This window comes from Onthophagus taurus, chromosome 2 (assembly GCF_036711975.1).
Source record: "Onthophagus taurus isolate NC chromosome 2, IU_Otau_3.0, whole genome shotgun sequence".
Classification (NCBI taxonomy): Eukaryota; Metazoa; Arthropoda; class Insecta; order Coleoptera; family Scarabaeidae; genus Onthophagus; species Onthophagus taurus.
In genome coordinates, this window is record NC_091967.1 from 24610660 (window position 1) to 24628102 (window position 17443).

At 32.6% G+C, this 17443-nt stretch overlaps 2 protein-coding genes across 2 annotated transcripts in view; one reads left to right on the top strand and one right to left on the bottom strand.

The window, feature by feature from the left end:
- Nucleotides 1-4501: 4501 nt before the first annotated feature.
- LOC111419122 (hsc70-interacting protein-like) lies at nucleotides 4502-6226 on the bottom strand. The gene is made up of 3 exons (XM_023051888.2): nucleotides 5789-6226; nucleotides 5066-5730; nucleotides 4502-5009 (listed from the first exon to the last, which is right to left on the bottom strand). The coding sequence occupies exons 1-3, from the start codon at nucleotides 6072-6074 to the stop codon at nucleotides 4776-4778; spliced, it is 1185 nt and encodes a 394-aa protein (XP_022907656.2). The 5' UTR covers nucleotides 6075-6226; the 3' UTR covers nucleotides 4502-4775.
- Nucleotides 6227-6442: 216 nt separating this feature from the next.
- LOC111419124 (ATP-dependent RNA helicase abstrakt) overlaps nucleotides 6443-17443 on the top strand; it is a 31378-nt gene continuing 20377 nt past the window's right edge. Inside the window, exons 1-10 of the mRNA XM_071194546.1 lie at nucleotides 6443-6532; nucleotides 6584-6700; nucleotides 6755-6896; nucleotides 9465-9600; nucleotides 9656-9865; nucleotides 9930-10220; nucleotides 10271-10433; nucleotides 10490-10621; nucleotides 10687-10855; nucleotides 10920-11069. Of these exons, the coding sequence (XP_071050647.1) occupies nucleotides 6509-6532; nucleotides 6584-6700; nucleotides 6755-6896; nucleotides 9465-9600; nucleotides 9656-9865; nucleotides 9930-10220; nucleotides 10271-10433; nucleotides 10490-10621; nucleotides 10687-10855; nucleotides 10920-11069 (1534 nt within the window). The 5' untranslated portion in view covers nucleotides 6443-6508. The remainder of the gene's footprint in view (nucleotides 6533-6583; nucleotides 6701-6754; nucleotides 6897-9464; nucleotides 9601-9655; nucleotides 9866-9929; nucleotides 10221-10270; nucleotides 10434-10489; nucleotides 10622-10686; nucleotides 10856-10919; nucleotides 11070-17443) is intronic.

The window sequence follows — 17443 nt, forward strand, 5'->3', positions numbered from 1 at the left end:
GTAATTTTTTATACTGGTCGCCGCTTAACCGCTTTCTGCAATCCGACATATTTGCTATTAAAAAAAGAACCTAATAATGAACTTACTTTAATTCTAATTTTACAATATGCACTTTCACAATTCACAACGTGTGATTTATTTATTGAAAAAATGAAATTGTAGTAATAAAATATAAACACAAATCCCTATAATTTGTTTGCGATTTAATCACAGACACTTGCTAGCGCGTCTCGCTGATACTGCCGCGGCAAGTGATATTTTGACTTACTGCCCATCGTTTTCTTTTTTTACGATTTCCATCGAATTTTCAATGAGATAGCTTGAAAAGGCCTATTGGTAAACACATCATTGGCAATGGCATACATGTCTACACCTGAAGCCTTTCCATGGGCATATCTAATCAGAGCAATGGCAGATCTCAAGATACCGGCCCACATTACTTCATTAACCAGATAAACGCTCACGGTGGAAAGTGTAACTATTAGCGCAACTATTAGAAATGAATAAGGACTTGCAACAGGGTGATGATGGTCTTCGCGGATGACGTCAACATAATTGCTAAGACGAGAAGGGATAGAATGGAAGCCTTTAACCTCATACAAAGAGCAGCGACGAAATCTGAACTAAGGTAAATTAAGCAAAAACAAAACACGCACGCACTTAATCCACCGTGATTGGGAATACGACAGCTGCAAAATCTAACGTTAGGTGATACACATGGCAAAGAGCGTATTATGGTGTATTTAGAAATAATCGAAATGACGGAAGATACTGGGATACACCATGATATACAGATGTCTCACCTAAATTGCCTCGGTGCATAGCCGAATTATGATTGAGTTTTTCAAAACATGTTTCAAATAAAAATTGAATTGAATCATATTGTACATATTTTAAAATTAGTTTCAGTAATGCCGGACTTCCGCTTTTACCAGAAAGGGATAGCAACTTTGTTATTTTAATTGGAACATCCTGTATATTATTGCATTTTTCGATTCTTTGTGAAATTTCAATGGTACTTTGTTAAGGATACCTTAGGTCTAACTGGTATCGTTTTTGACATTTGAAATAAGTATCTATCCAAAACCGTTGAAGATAGACAGCATGATACCTGTATAAAACTGAAAGGAAATTAAATTTTACATCCAGTTATGCAAAAACTAGTAGATTGTTCCATTTAAAAAAATTAAGTTATCCATGATTAAAAAGTTCAAACATTACAGATCCCTACTTAAGAACTATGTAATATAAATGCATAATTTTCTATTAGCAAACGTGTGCTCTTTTATTGTTAATCCAAAACAGAAAACCAAATCTTTCTAGCTTTCACAGTTTCGGCAATATTACCAAATTTATAAGACGCTACAAATGTCATTTTTTTCGAAAATCGTCATATAATTCAAAAACGATACCAGTTAGATCTAAGGTGTCCTTAACAAAGTACCATTAACATTTCACAAAGAATCCACGAATGCAATAACATAGAGGTGTTCTATTGAAAATAACAAAGTTGACATATATTTCCGGTAGAAGCGGAAGTCCGCCATTACTGAAATTAATTTTAAAATATGTATAATATGATCAACTTTTATCTGAAACATTTTTTGAGAAACTCAATCATTCGGCTATGGACCGAGGCAACTTAGGTGAGACAGCCTGTATGTATTGTTAACTTTCCACGAATTCTGTCAGTCTTAGGGCCGCTTGTACAATATACCAATAGACTTCCCGACAGCGTTATCTGACCGATAAGTTAGTTTCTGCTGTATTACAATATACGAATATTTTTATCGGTGAGATTATCTGCAGGATAACTTATTGGGTACTCAGCGGTGCCGATAAGACAGTTATCCGCCAAATATATATGGTTACCAAGATTTTATACAAAAACTTTGTATGGTTACTGCATAGGTTAAACTGTATCACTCGTACTTGTATGTCCAAGCATACGCGTTTATGAAAAATTTTGGTTTCCTCACTTTTACTGTAATAATAAGCTAATAAAAGAAGTTGAACCAATTATTAGCAAACACCTATGTTTTGTCATAAACAAATGTCTAGAGGAGGGAGTCTTTCCGAAAGAGTTCAAGCTGGCGAAGATAACACCTATATACAAGAAAGGTGACAAAGGTATATGCAATAAATAATATCTATTTTACCAACCATATCAAAAATATTTAAAACTCTATAAAAAAATAGTAGACTATATCAACGATAACAAATTGCTTACAATCTGTCAACATGGGTACCAAAAACAAAGATCTGCAATAACTGCCCTACTCAGTGTAATAGAAGCTATAATCCACGGTTTTGATCAACAAAAGTTCACTCAAATTGCATTCTACGACCTAACCAAAGCCTTCGATTCGGTGAACCATTCAATATTATTACGTAAACTAGAAAAATATGGATTAAGAGAAAATTCATTGAAGTTTCTAGCATCATATTTGCAAAGAAGAAAACAATCAGTTTTTTGGCGAGGTCAACAATGAAGTTGGAGAGAAGTGGCAACAGGGCGTTCGATCTTGGGACTGTTACTATTCCTCATATATATTAATGATTTGTCAGAAAGTGTAACAACAGAGTTCATTTGTCTTTATGCGGATGGCACATCTTTCGTTACAAGAAGTGGTGACATCAAGAAGCTTAAAGAAGAAACAAAACATTGAAAAGACATCGCACTGATTTTCCATAAACAAATTAGAACTAAATAAAGAAATAAAATCACCTTTTACACCAAACAAAATGATGAAGTAACCGATAACTCCATAAAGTTCCTTGGAGTTATCATCTCCGAAACGCTTAAATGAATTCAACACATATCCGACTTAAAAGGACGACTATCAAATGCCTTATGTTGTGTTAAGACTATACGTTGCAAGCAGAGACACTGCGTAGCGTATATTTTGCATATTTCCACAGTATAGCGACGTATGGGATTACTGCGTGTGGTGCATCAAGAGAAATGGAATACATTTTCATAATACAAAAAAGGCAATTTTTGTACTAGCTGGGCAAAGAAATCATGAGAGCTGCAGAACTCACTTCAAAAAATTAAAAATACTCACCTTGCCAACACCTTACAACAAAAAAGACTCGCTACTAAACACTGCAAACGAATAATGATGAATAAATATTCTTCTGCGAAGAATATGCTCCTGGAAAAGGAGGTTTATTCAATTCAGTCCAAGAATATTGTGATTGTTTATAATTTTAACCGACTCATTTTCTAAATGCAAGTTATTGTAATAACCTTTTTGACGTAATATTGTATCGTTTTTGTACTTATTTAAATAAATATGAATATATTATTAAACAATTGTCGTTATTGTTAAAATCATAGTTCACAAATGTTATTAGTAGGGCACGGAACTTTTCTAACAAAACGATACGATTTCCCCCCTCCACTCGTTCACAGCAGAAAATTTCATACAAAAGTTGTTCTAAATTAAATTCTAAAACTATTTTCTCAATAAAAAAAATATATATATAATTTTTTTTTGAGATTATGTTCTTAATTATTGATCAAATCAAAAATTTTTATTAACAATATTTGTTTAGAATTACTTCAGGAACAGTGTTTTTATCTCCTTAATTATTGATTAAATCAAAAAAAATAGTCGACAAAGTTTGTTTAGAATTGTTTCAGGAACAATTATTGTTAACATAATTTTTTTCTAACTTGAAATTTTAATTTCCCACTGAACAGTATGCTACAAAAATTAATATTTTTGAGGTTATATCCTTATTGTTGATTTAATCAAAAAATGTTGTTAACAAAATTTGTTTAGAAATACTTCAGGAACAGTGTTTCTTAATACAATTTTTTGCTAACTTGAAATTATAATTTCCCTCTGAATAGTATGTTATCAAAATTAATTATCTCAACAAGTATTGTTTTTATTAAAAAATATTTTAAATAAGATTTGTTTCAATTTCGATTTTGAATCAATTATCTTAATAAAAGATTTTTACATCTCTATTAATTAAGCATCTAAGTATAATTATGTATAAAAACGGAAAAATTATTATTTTGAGGTTATCTCCTTAATTATTGATTAAATCAAAAAAAATTGTCGACAAAGTTTGTTTAGAATTGTTTCAGGAACAATTTTTGTTAACACAATTTTTTTCTAACTTGACATTTTAATTTCCCACTGAATAGTATGCTGTTCTTTTAATCAAGATTTTCTGAGAACGAGTGGAGGGGAAATCGTATCGTTTTGTTACAAAAGTTCCGTGCCCTGGTTAATAGTTATGGCACAAATTACTAGATATGTGGAAAAAGTGCTACCAACTGACTCTTATTTTGCTGATAGCAATCCTACTGACAAACACTGTTTATACAACACTGTTTTAACACATACTACAACCTGTTTAAAGTGAAGTTTTTAGTTTAAGTGTTATTTATAATAGCACCAGCCTATGAAAGCCTTTGTACTCATAATGAATAAGTTTGGGTTAATTTTAAAGAATTTGAATAAAATTAAAATCTATAATGTAAAGGCTTAATAACAATTTATTATTGAACCACTAAAATCAATATATGATACTCAATAACTAGTACCTAAAGATCTAAATTAATGACGTTACGCAAAAAACAAAACGTGATTTCAGTCTTTCAGCACACCATGAAAATTAAGCTGAATGTATTTATGTAGATAATAAAAAAACTAACATATACCAATCAACATTAATAAATTTATCATGAATTAACATGCAAAAAAAAAACTTCTTTCCTCCCTTGAGCTGTATCAATTCTCCATTCTTTATTTTTAATCCAATGGATCTTCTTCTGGCATTCCCCCGGTTGATGGAGTGGTTCCTCCAAAACCTCCAAAATTTGGCATACCACCCGGAAATCCTGGAAAACCACCTGCTCCACCTTGACTACCCAATTTCGATGATAATTTTTCAATTACTGCTTTTATTTTTGGGTTGTTTTGATAAGATGCTAATTTAGCAGGGTTTGTAGATATATCTTTAAATGCTGCTTCTACTTCAGGATCCTACACAAATAAAAGTTTATAAATAAAAAATGATTTTTTTTTAAATTTGAATTTACCTGAAATGCTTGCAATATTTCAGGATCTTGTAACAATTTATATAAATTTCCCATCCCACCCATTCCTCCCATTCCAGGCATTCCACCCAAACCCTCCTCATCACCAGTTGCCTCTGGTTGAGTTGCAGCCTTAGTATGAGCTTCTCTATAAGCTCTAAGTTTTTCCCTTTTAACTTTTTCTTCCTTATCAGCTTTTTTCCTTTCAATTTTAATGTTATGTTGTTCAATTTTCAAAGCATTCGGTTGAACTTCCTTCAACCACTCATCAGTTTGCTCATCGAAATCGATTTTAGCAGCTTGTCGTAAATCTTTAGCTGATTTTTCCCATTCTCCTAATAAACGATAGGCACGCCCTCTGAATTTGTAAGCGGCTGCTGAGTCACAGTTCAATTCCAAAGCTTTTGTGCAATCTTTAATGCAAGCATTTGGTTTCGACATGTTTAAATATGCTTGTCCTCTTTTGGCAAACAATAAGGCAGATTGAGGGTTTAATTTTATTGCTTCAGTATATAATTCAACAGCTTTATCATAGTTACCAGCAGCACCTTCTTGAACGGCTTCAATACGTTTCACATCAGCTTGATCTTCTTCTTCTACACTAACCTCTTTAGTGGAATCTCCCATAATTTGAGTTTCTTCATTAATCACATCAGGTTCAATACAACCTAACATACAAAATATTCATTAATATGTATTATAAAATGAAATAATCATTGTGATTACCTGTTGTGTCAAATTCCAATTCGGATTCGACATCAGAATCAATGTCCCCAGTTTCTTTTGGATCAACTTCCGGTTCGGAAGCCATTGGTTTAGTAGTAGAAGGTTCTTCAGTAGGAGTTACAGTTGGGTTTTCATTCCTTGGTGGTAGCGTAGCTCCAAGTGAAACGATATAGTCTCTGAAGAACTTTAATTCATCAAAATGCAAAACGTCGGGTTGTTGCTTGCAAACGTCAATAAACAGCTTCAATTTGTCGATGCTGTCTTGATCCAGAGGCATGGTTTTCATATTCGATGGTTTTTGAAGTATAAATTTAGTAAACTTTGGTAAAAGCTGGATAAAAAGAACAGAATTTAGGCCCGGATTAAAACGTACGTGAGGGAATAAATTAACAGCCGATAAAACACCGGTCGCGGTCGTTGTCTCAAGTTTTCGACTAGAGGGCGCTGACGCACGTATTTATCAAACTTTACTGGATCTTTCTAGAAAAAATCGGTTTTACATATATTTATAACAAATATTTATCTTAAACGTGTTTAATTCAATAACATTTAAAAATTTTTATTCAAAATTTAAATTCAACTTTAAAATAAGATTAATATTTTTATGTTGCTATGGTAACATATATTACAAAAATAATAGAAATGACAGATGTCAAAATTGTTAAATTTTAGGTTATGTCGTTTTAGTAAACATCAAAATATACGTTATAAAACATTAAAATGAGTGTAGATCCTCCTCGAAAAGTAATAATCTAAATTCTGATTAAAAACAAATTAAAACGTAATCCTTTTTAGAAGTACCGACGACATGAAGAAGAAAAGGATTCTGATTCTGACGATAATTATGTTCCTTACGTTCCGGTTAAGGAAAGAAAACGACAACAATTGTCGAAATTGGGAAGAATTGGACAGGTAAAAGTAAAAAGATGCATTTGTTAGATTTTAATATGGTTAATTAAATTTTAGTTAAAAGATGAACAAAGTAAACAAAAATCATCAAGCGAAAATGATAGCAATGAAGAAGATGAAGACAAAGAGAAAGTTTGGGGGCGAAAATACAATATTTCTTTATTAGATCAGCATACGGAGTTAAAAAAATTAGCAGAAGGTATAAAGTGTGATTTTTTTTTCTTAAATTTTATTGCATTCTGGTCAATCTTGACCAATAAGCAAGATAATCTTAAATTACAGTATACACAGCCTTATTATTGTTTCCAACTGCTAATGTGTGAGACATAGACATTAATGAGTGAAATAATAAAGATCAGAGTAATGTTCAACAGTCATGTTCTGCTTAGATTAGATTTGAAGAACATACGAATTCAATCACAGTAGGGGGGTGTCACCACAATCTACACAGATTCTTCTTTGTAGATTCAGCTGATGATAGCTTATTAGCCAAAACCGGTTCTAAATAAATTTAATTTTATAGTGTGAAAGAAGTGAATTATTTAAATACCTATCTATATTTAATATACATTTATGAGTCACAACATGGATTACCAAAGATAATTTACTTTATTTGGTTCAGTGATAATAAACTGACGCATGGAAGATAACTTGAAGCTTACTTTGTCTTCTTTTTTGACGTGCCTTCCATAACAGTCATTTGAAATGCATGATCTCTTATAAAATGTGGCCACCACTTCTTAACACTTTCGTGAACAGAAATGCATATGCAGTCAATTGGTGCGTTTATTGTTGAACTATTAAAATCATAGTGTCCGCAAAAGTGTTGAACTCCTTTATTTCTACAGTCATCACTTTTATTATATTAAATCTTCCTGTTTTGTTTGAATTTTTTCATTAACACCTCATATTCATCAGGCCTGTAGATCTGATCAGTTTTGCATAAAAGTTTTTTCACTGCTTTGAAGTCTCTGTCACAGGGTATAAATGAATGGCCCCTGACAGGAAAGAAAATTTCTACTTTTTTAAAGGTTTTCAATTCCACTAAGGCCATACACATTTTTAGCAAAGAATGATTTTTATTTTGTCCACAGCAACCGTCGGAAAAAAGGAGAAGATTTTCTTGATAATCTGTCTTATATCTGTTAATATAACTCACTAGTAAACTGCAAACTTCATTGGGAGTCTTTTTTGTTATATCTTCATGGTATATATGTAAACCCGCTTTTCCAGTCGCTAAATCATGCATTTCGAATGTGTTGACCCAAAGATATCGCAGATATTAAAAATATTAGAAGAAAGAATATTAGCAAGGTGTAAGTTTTGCATAATTGTCCTTCATTTTTTTGTGAGCAAACTTATAGTTCACAATAAAATTTTGTAGCTCGACGTTTATGAATTACTAATTCTGATCTTTAACTTCTGACCAAGCTCTTCACACGTCCACTTGCGGCCGACCAAAGGAATAGGCGAAATTTTCATTAAAATGGAGGCGAATATAGTCGTATCCCACTTTTTCATTAGGATTATTGAACCTGAATCTTTCATAAAGGCTGTTAATATTGAGACGGGCAGCTAAATACTTTTTGTCTTTCCCTTGGTATTTTGCCACCTTTGTTTAGAAATCTTGAATCTTTTTTGATATTGCTGCCTGAATGGCATTGTAACCGGTTTCCTTTCCACGCAAATCTCGTGGGGATTTTGCAAGTGATAATATTGCATACCGTTTTTGTTATACCGTAAATTGCAATGAACGCTTTTTTACAAACTGTTGTGGACGACCCTTTCATTTTGACTATGTATGAGAAAAAATTCCTTTTTTTACATTGTTCGACTGCTCCAATTCGATATTTTGTCTTCTACGCCTAATATTTCTTTTTTTGATAAGTGCTGTCAAAAATAAATCTTGTGCATCCTTGTTTGGTAATTCCTAAAAGTCTTGAATGATTTGCATAAAATCGTCATTGTCAAACTTCAAAAACATCCAAGTTTGGAATTGCAGTTAGGGTTTGTTGATCAGGAAATCACAGGTTTCAAGTTAACTCATTTTTGCATACAACACTATACAACAAACTATACAGTCAAAAGCAAAAAAAATCGCCACAATGAACGAATTGTATGATGTTTCCTAATTAATACATTTAACACACTGCGGTTCTTTGGCAAAGTATCGTTGGATGGCAGTTTTTACACTATGGGATAATTAGTTCTATCTTGACTTTATTTCTTAGTATCTCTTTAATTTCGTAGAATTTGTTAACATCTTTATCGTGATTAAACAGCAGTACATAAATGTCTAGTAGTTACGTTTCTCACTTTGGTTAGTTGATTACCTCAAGTATTTTGTAATCTCTTCCATTCAATTCGCCAACAATTTTTTGCTGTTTTACAGTCATAAGGCAGATATTTTACACTACATTTTAGCTACATTTTGGTGTAGCGTTTTTGTAACTTTTCGTGTTCTAATGTTACCGGTGGAGGTTTTAGTACTTTCTTTCAAAGTTTTCATTTCTTTATTTTTCAGTATTTTGTTCTTTAGCTGGAGCCATTCTTCTATTATTTTGTTCCTTGCTCTTTTAATCTAATTCGCTCTGCCTTCCTCCTACTTCGTCTGTTTGATCATTTATATTTCTGTCTTTTTTGGTTTGATTGATACAGCGTGCAAAGAAAATATTCGCAATTAGAATATTTTCTTTGCAATGTTGTTAAAACAATAAATAAGGTAAAGTTAAAATATTTATATTTTTGAAATTAATTTATTTTTTAGCTAAAAAGGTTAGTGCTGTTGAAAGACAGCTGAAAAAAGAAGAAGAAATCCTAGAAATTGTTGCAGAAAAAAAGGCTTTAATGGGTGTATCTGAATTGGCTAAAGGAATTCAATACAGTGAACCTATAAAAACAAGGTAAATATCCTTTTTGTAGTCGCTTTTCTAAATATTAACATTGTTAATTATTTAGTTGGACGCCCCCTCGTTATGTTCTACAATTACCGAAAATCCGACATGAAAAAATCAGACATGAGTTAAGAATTTTAGTTGAGGGTGAAGAAATTCCACCACCTTTAAAATCATTTAAAGAAATGAAATTTCATAAAGCTATATTGGATGGGTTAAAAGAAAAAAATATTAAAAAACCAACTCCTATTCAAGTACAGGGTATCCCAACTGTGTAAGTCTAAATAACACTTTTTTTCTATTTTTAATACTTACATATCTGTGTTATATTTTAACAGATTATCTGGAAGAGATATGATAGGAATAGCTTTTACTGGTTCAGGAAAAACATTGGTTTTTGTTCTCCCCTTAATTATGTTTTGTTTCGAACAAGAATTTAAATTACCATTTATTAAAAACGAAGGTCCTTATGGATTAATTATTTGCCCATCTAGAGAATTAGCAAAGCAAACTTACGATATAATTCAACATTTTTGTAAGTATTTGATCAAACATAATTTACCGGAAATACGAAGTTGTTTGGCCATCGGGGGAGTTCCCGTTTCGGAAAGCATTGACATTATTCAAAAGTAATTTTTCAACATTTTAAGAAATCCAGAAATAACTTTAATTTTTTTAGAGGTGTTCATATTATGGTGGCTACACCAGGACGTTTAATGGATATGTTAGAAAAGAAAATTGTTAAATTGGGCGTTTGTCGTTATTTATGTATGGATGAAGCTGATAGAATGGTTGATTTAGGGTTTGAAGAAGATGTTAGAACAATTTTTTCATATTTCAATGTAAGTATTTAAAAAATTACTAATTGAATATTATTAATTAATTTATTTATTATTAGGGTCAAAGACAAACTTTATTATTTTCTGCTACAATGCCAAAAAAGATTCAAAATTTTGCACGTTCAGCTCTTGTAAAACCTGTAACAATTAACGTTGGTAGAGCTGGTGCTGCTTCAATGAACGTCATTCAAGTAAGATTCAAAAATAATTGAAGTAAATAAAGATTGGAACTAATTGAATTCTTTTTTAATATTAGGAAGTAGAATATGTTAAACAAGAGGCAAAAATTGTTTATTTATTAGAATGTTTACAAAAAACACCACCACCAGTATTGATTTTTGCTGAAAAGAAACAAGATGTTGATGCTATACATGAATATTTGCTTCTAAAAGGAGTTGAGGCTGTTGCTATTCATGGAGGAAAAGGTAACGTTTAAAATTTTTATTAATTTACTTTATTCATTTCTAAGACCACTTTTTTATGATACAGACCAAGAAGAAAGATCACGTTCTGTAGAAGCATTTAGAAAAAAACAAAAAGATGTTCTTGTTGCTACTGATGTAGCTTCAAAGGGTTTAGATTTTCCAGATGTACAACATGTTATTAATTATGATATGCCTGATGATGTTGAAAATTATGGTATGTATTGTTATAACTTTTATTAGTAGTTTTATATGCCAAAAACAAAAACAGAAAGTACAACATCCTAAACATAATCATAAACTGTACTAGGTAAAGCAAAAGCTGTGATATTAGCCATATGATATAGTTAATAGTACAAGTTATAATCGGATGTTTTTAAATTAAGAATTAAAAGAATTCCAAAAGATAGTGTAACGGTAAAGATCGATCGACTTATGGTAAAAATACAAACATAAACGATTTCTATCTAATCCAAATTAGAAATTAAAATTCACAGCCTCGCTTATACAGGTTGTCCCACGTAAGCAACAAAGTACATAAATGGCATTAAGACGCCGAGATACGCAGTTCTTCCTTAGACAAAAGTTGTAGGAAATTTATTACACTATAAACGGAAAATATTTTATACATACAGAGTGTTCCATAACGACGTACCGAAATTAACATGTTATTTTAAATGGAATGATATAGTTTTTATTGCGTATTCTGATTCTACACACAAAACTAAGTTGATTTTGATAAGACATGTTAATACCTAGTGCTTTTAGTTTTTGAGTTATTTTAATTAGAAGCTTTTCTTTGCAATTAACATTGTGCCTTTCAAATCTGAATTTCTTGGCGACTAAACGAGCTAGAAAGTTAAAATTTGTGACAGTTGCTGCTTGGGTATCCTTAAATAGAGTGTCATTGGCTACATCGGTCTATCTTATACAGGTGTTCAAAAATTTAACTACTGTTTTGCCATATTCAATTGCAAAAAAGTCGAAAATTTTAAGTGGAACACTCTATATTTGACTAGTTAATCAGATACAGAATTTAATTCTCTACAAATCTTCACTACATATCCCTATACCTATCAGTTGTAGTTTTTGAGATATTGTGGAATTATCAATATCATGCAAAGTATGACAGATCTTGTTCATTTTTTCATTAGTAGGCCATAAAATAAGATGATAAATAATTTTCAACCAAATTTTATTTATAAGTGTTCAAATATCTGTGCTTTATGCATAGATGAAGCCGATTTACGAATTCGGCTTGCACATTATCTAATGTTTCAGCAGAGGTATTTCTAAAGCTTTTCCTTATTCTTATATCTTCTATCGTCGTTGGAATATTAGCGTACCACTTGGGTTTTGACATATTCCCAAAGGAAGAAGTCGCGGGCAGTTACATCAGGTAATCTTAATCGAATGTCTTCCATAACCAATATTTAAAAAGTTTTAAAAAACATCTTTTTTGTCTAGTTTCTAAATCTACATCTAGCAACTCTGGCAACTCTTCCCATATTCAATTTTCGTAACCGGAAATAACGGTTTCTTTTGGTCTCGATATGTCCACAACTAAGAAAATCTTTATTAATTTTTTGGAATTTTTTCTTTGTGATGGGCGTTAAGTTTGTTAGGCATCTCTGATTAAATGTTCGACATATCCTGTCCAAAAGTTTATCCTACGCCATCAATACAAAATAAATTTCAAATTTCGGCGTTGGAATAATTTGCCATGATGTTCAATGACTTAAACCCGTCGTCAAATGTAACTAATGACAACAATAATACAAACATGGACCAAAAACTGTCAAAATTCCATGGGTTTTTATTTAAAAAAACCTGCATTCCGTGCTTGTTTTGATAAGTTTCCTAATCTTCTAAATCCTCATCACCTCCATATGAAGTCTCGGTTTCTATAACGGTCTCTGTCTCGGCATCGGAAGCTGCATCTTCTGACGACGGCACATAATCAGGATCCGTGTCTTCATTGATATCGAGTTCATTGATTTTCTCTTCCTAACCTTTCTTTCATTTAACTCCTCTTTTCTTCCGAAAAATGTTGATATCTTGTGTTGCCATACACAAATAAATTCACTTCAATAAAAACTCACAGATGTTTACAACTACAAAAGCTGCTGCTATACTAACACATTGCCTGCGCTCTATTCAATCTGTACGTTCTACATACACGTTCAAACATATTTAAATCGCCTGCCCCATCATTCATGCCACACACCAAGTGTGCACAAGCAGGTCTGCACAGACCAGCTTGGTCCGCTTGAGCCATTTAGTTTGTAAATACGAATAAAACCGAACACAAACACATAAGCGGTCTGATTTTGTACTCATTGTGTTCGCTGTAGCCGATTTTAGGAAGTCACGGTTTTTTCTCTAACACGCAAAACAAAAAAAGTTGTAGACACGTTTATATGCAAAAGGTCTGCACAGACCTGGTTGAACCTCCTAGGGTTAAAAAACCTGCATTCCGTGCATGTTTTGATAAATTTCCCATTATGAGGGAAACTACAATAAATAGATATGGAAATTAAACTGAAACTAGAACTAACACTAGACCTAGAAACTTTCGGGTTAAGCCGTGCGTCTTTTGACAAACATTTTTACGTTTCGGATGCCATGTTGCAACTTGTAGCACTTTGGTTTTGTCAAACTCTATGGTGTATCCTCCTTTGTGGCAATGCTCTGCGACCGCAGATTGTTGGATTTTTCTTAGTCGGACATCCCTCACGTGTTCCTTGACGCGGCATTCGATGTTACGTCCAGTTTGGCCAACGTCATATTTCACGCAACTGCACAATAGCCGATAGACACCTCGCAATTCGCTCCGTCACACCTGAAACATAAGAAAGGCAGATAAAACCGGATAGTGTCGTACTTACCAAGTCATCCCTCATTGTATAGCCGTTCTTCCGCAGTACATCTTCTAGGAATCTTTCTTCTTTTCTCAAGTTCTCTTTATCAGATATCCTCTCAGCTCGCTGGAATAAGGCTTGAATCATGGACCTCTTCTGTTGTGGGTGGTGGTGGGATGAAGCCTGTAAGTACCTATTCGTATACGTCTTCTTTCGATATACTCCCAGTTCCATGCCCCCATCTGATTTGCAGTTTCTGTTTCCATGGTAAATTTTATCATGGGGTGCTGTGAATTGAGGTGGTCTAGAAATTCCTGAAGTTGCTCTTTTCAATGTTGCCAGATCATGAAAGTGTCATCGACGTAACGGAGCTATAGCTTCGGTTTCCACGGACTCTTCTTTAACGCTTTCTCTTCAAACAGCTCCATGTAAAAATTGACGATCACAGGTGACAGAAGCTGCCCATGACCATGGCTGTCCCTTCGCATTGCTCGTAGAACTCTCCCTTCCAGCTAAAATATGTCGACGATAGGCAGTACTCTACTAGTCCTGGGACATATTGCGGTAAGCCCTCTGTTATAAAATTAAACCATTTAGACCACGATTTAGACAGATTTGATGATGCCAAACGTTTGGATTTCTGTCTTGAGATTGGTAATGAAATGTTAAATAATCGAAATTTTCATAAATTTTTTGTATTTTCGGATGAAAGTACCTTTTCAACAAATGGTATTGTTTCTTCCCAGCATTGTCGTTACTGGAGTGATGCAAATTCAAATTTTACATTCTAGACGAAATCAACATTTCAAAAAAGCAAATGTGTGGTGTGCTATAAGTTATAGCCTATAACATATCACGGGGTAATTGGGCCATATTTCTTCGATGGAAATGTAAATCAACAGAAATTTTTGAATGTGTTACAAAATTATTTTAATGAACAACTTGATGAATAAAATTTAAACTATATAAAAAACTTCTTACTTGCTTAATTAATATCAGTTTATTCGGAACCGGTTTCGGGCTTAGCCCATCATCATGTTATTTATTGGTTATATTTTTTATTGTCTGTAATTTTTCTTAAAAATTCATATCGTTTTCCGTTTAGGCTCTTGTATCCGATTTTATTTTTCTGTTTCATAGTCGTTTTTCTCGTGCTCATGTCAAGTTTTGTTTCGTGCGTTTCGTTCTTTTTAAAGTGTTTTAAAATAATTTATCTATACAATTTTATTTATACACTGTGTTTTTAACTTTAATTGTTCACAATAACATACATCATTATTTATTTATTATTTATTTCAATATGTATTCTTTTCATAAATTTTTGTTTTAATGACGTCGTGGGTTTCTTTTTAACTATTTGACAGTAAGTTTATGATTTTAATACTTTTATTATGTTTTTTATTATATTTAATTGATCATAATGTAATTACTGTTACGTAGATTTGGCTGATGATGGGCTAAGCTCGAAACCGGTTCCGAATAAACTGATATTAAGCAAGTAAGAAGTTTTTTATATAGTTTAAATTTTCAATTTAAAACTTGCAACATGAATCCCAAACAACATATAACTTGATGAATAACCCTTAAATTTTACACGGTCAATGTACTTTCAGCAAGACGGTTGCCAAGCTCACCATTCACACATTGTGACGGAATGGTTAAATTTACAATTTCGTCAAAAATGGATTGGACGAAATGGTGCTGTTTTATGGCCCTCTTTTTTTCAATTATTTAGCCATAGTTTTATTTAATTTGTCCGTATATTTCTCACTAACATAAGTTGTAACTTTCGTGGCTTCTGTTAGTGATGCAACGGATAGTGATTTTGCGAAAAGCCGGATATTCGGCGGGATATCCGGCATATCTATCTGGTCATTATGGTTATAAGTTTTGGTGCATTTCTGAAGTGATACCCCCTACATTGCTACATTATTGCGATATTTGAATAAAAATGAAAGTAATAAGAAAGCTGATAAGATATGTCAACTTATTTGGATTCAAGATACAAAATGAACTTTTTTGATGCTGATTTAACTCACGAAGCAACTCTTTAAACGAAGATACTTTAATTAATAATTGGTGATATTTCCGCAAGGATCCTTCAAGAAATTAATTTTATGGCGAATTTTGAAAATTACACAGGGGAACAAAACAATATTTTTTTTCTGCGGCCTAATTTTATGGAGCCAATTTAAATGCACATCATTATGAAGTTCTTATGCTATAAATTAGATTGTTTGAATTGACTCTAGTTTTCGTGATAAATCGATCTATATACAATGAAAAGACAGCTTTACATAATTTACCATAAATCGACAATTAGTTGTCTGATTGGGAAAAATATAATATCAAGCTCACCCTAAGATGGCCATTGACGTATAGGACTACAGCCTTCACATTCACTTTCACTATTTTTTTCGTTTTTAATACTATCTAACGTTTCATAAAATTAAAAGTAAACACCTATATTGGTAAATCTTTACTAAGCAACATTGGTGGTATAGCAGAGTGTTACACATCTGGGATCGCATACTCGTTTTTTATTTATTGCTCTTTTCCTCGTCAACTTGTTTTCATTGTATAAATTGTGGAACTGGTATTTTTATTAAAATAACAAAACCCTCGAAATATCAAATAGCCTTAAAATTTTAACATTGTTTTTTTGATCACTATTCGGTGTAGTTTACTCATTCTTGTGTCATTTTTATTGTCATCTTGACGTAGTTGTTGAAAATAAAAAAGTATGAGTGGATCATCACGCAAGTCCTGTGTTAATAATCCCGATCATTTCTGCTATATATGTGGTAAATACTGTCAGGAAAAGCAACGAAGGAATATAAACGATTTCGTGAAACAAGCCTATCAGGCATATTTTGGAAAACACCTTGGACAGCAAGATAAATGTTGGGTTCCGCATAAAGTTTGTAAAACTTGTGTGGAGTCACTCAGATACTGGACACAAGGAGGTCGAAAAGGGCTGCCATTTGGAATACCGATGACTTGGAGAGAGCCAAGAAACCACTTTGATGACTGCTATTTTTGCGCTGTAAATGTAAAGGGTATGAATCGGTATAAAAAGCGTTCATGGATTTACCCAGATGTACAACAATCAGCTAAGCCACCAACGTTGCATAGTAAAGATTTACCAACACCGGAATTTACTTCTTTACCCGGCGATTGTTATGATGATGTTGAAATGTTAGACGTTAGCAGTAGCAGTGAACATAGAAGTGCAAGTGAATTCGAAGAAAGTAGTCCTACACGAAAAGGGTTTTCTCAGAGTGAGCTAAACGACTTGATTCGAGATTTAAATTTATCAAAGAAATCAGCTGAGCTTCTTGCGTCAAGACTGAAAGAAAAACATTGCCTTCATCCTGGCGTGTCAATAACAAGTTATCGAACTAGAGAGCGCGATATTCTTCCTTATTTCACAAATTTGAATGATATCGTATATTGTAATGACATTTCTGGGCTTTTAAATTTAATGGGCCCTCCAGAATATCATCCACAAGACTGGCGACTATTCATAGATAGTTCTAAAAGAAGTTTGAAATGTGTGTTACTGCATAACAGAAACGTGTTAGCATCAATCCCAATAGGTCATTCCACTATACTTAAGGAAGAATATAAAAACATCAAGCATGTTTTAGAAAAAATTTCATACGAACAACATCAATGGCAAGTGTGTGTAGATTTAAAAATGGTAAACTTTTTATTGGGGCAGCAGAGT

What these genes read in the sequence shown, in the direction of transcription:
- LOC111419122 (XM_023051888.2), bottom strand. Translation starts at nt 6,074, where the DNA reads ATGAAAACCATGCCTCTGGATCAAGACAGCATCGACAAATTGAAGCTG. An exon ending in ATTGGAATTTGACACAACAG is followed by an intron (nt 5,731 to 5,788) that starts GTAATCACAATG and finishes TTTGTATGTTAG; the next exon opens with GTTGTATTGAACCTGATGTG. An exon ending in AAATATTGCAAGCATTTCAG is followed by an intron (nt 5,010 to 5,065) that starts GTAAATTCAAAT and finishes TTATTTGTGTAG; the next exon opens with GATCCTGAAGTAGAAGCAGC.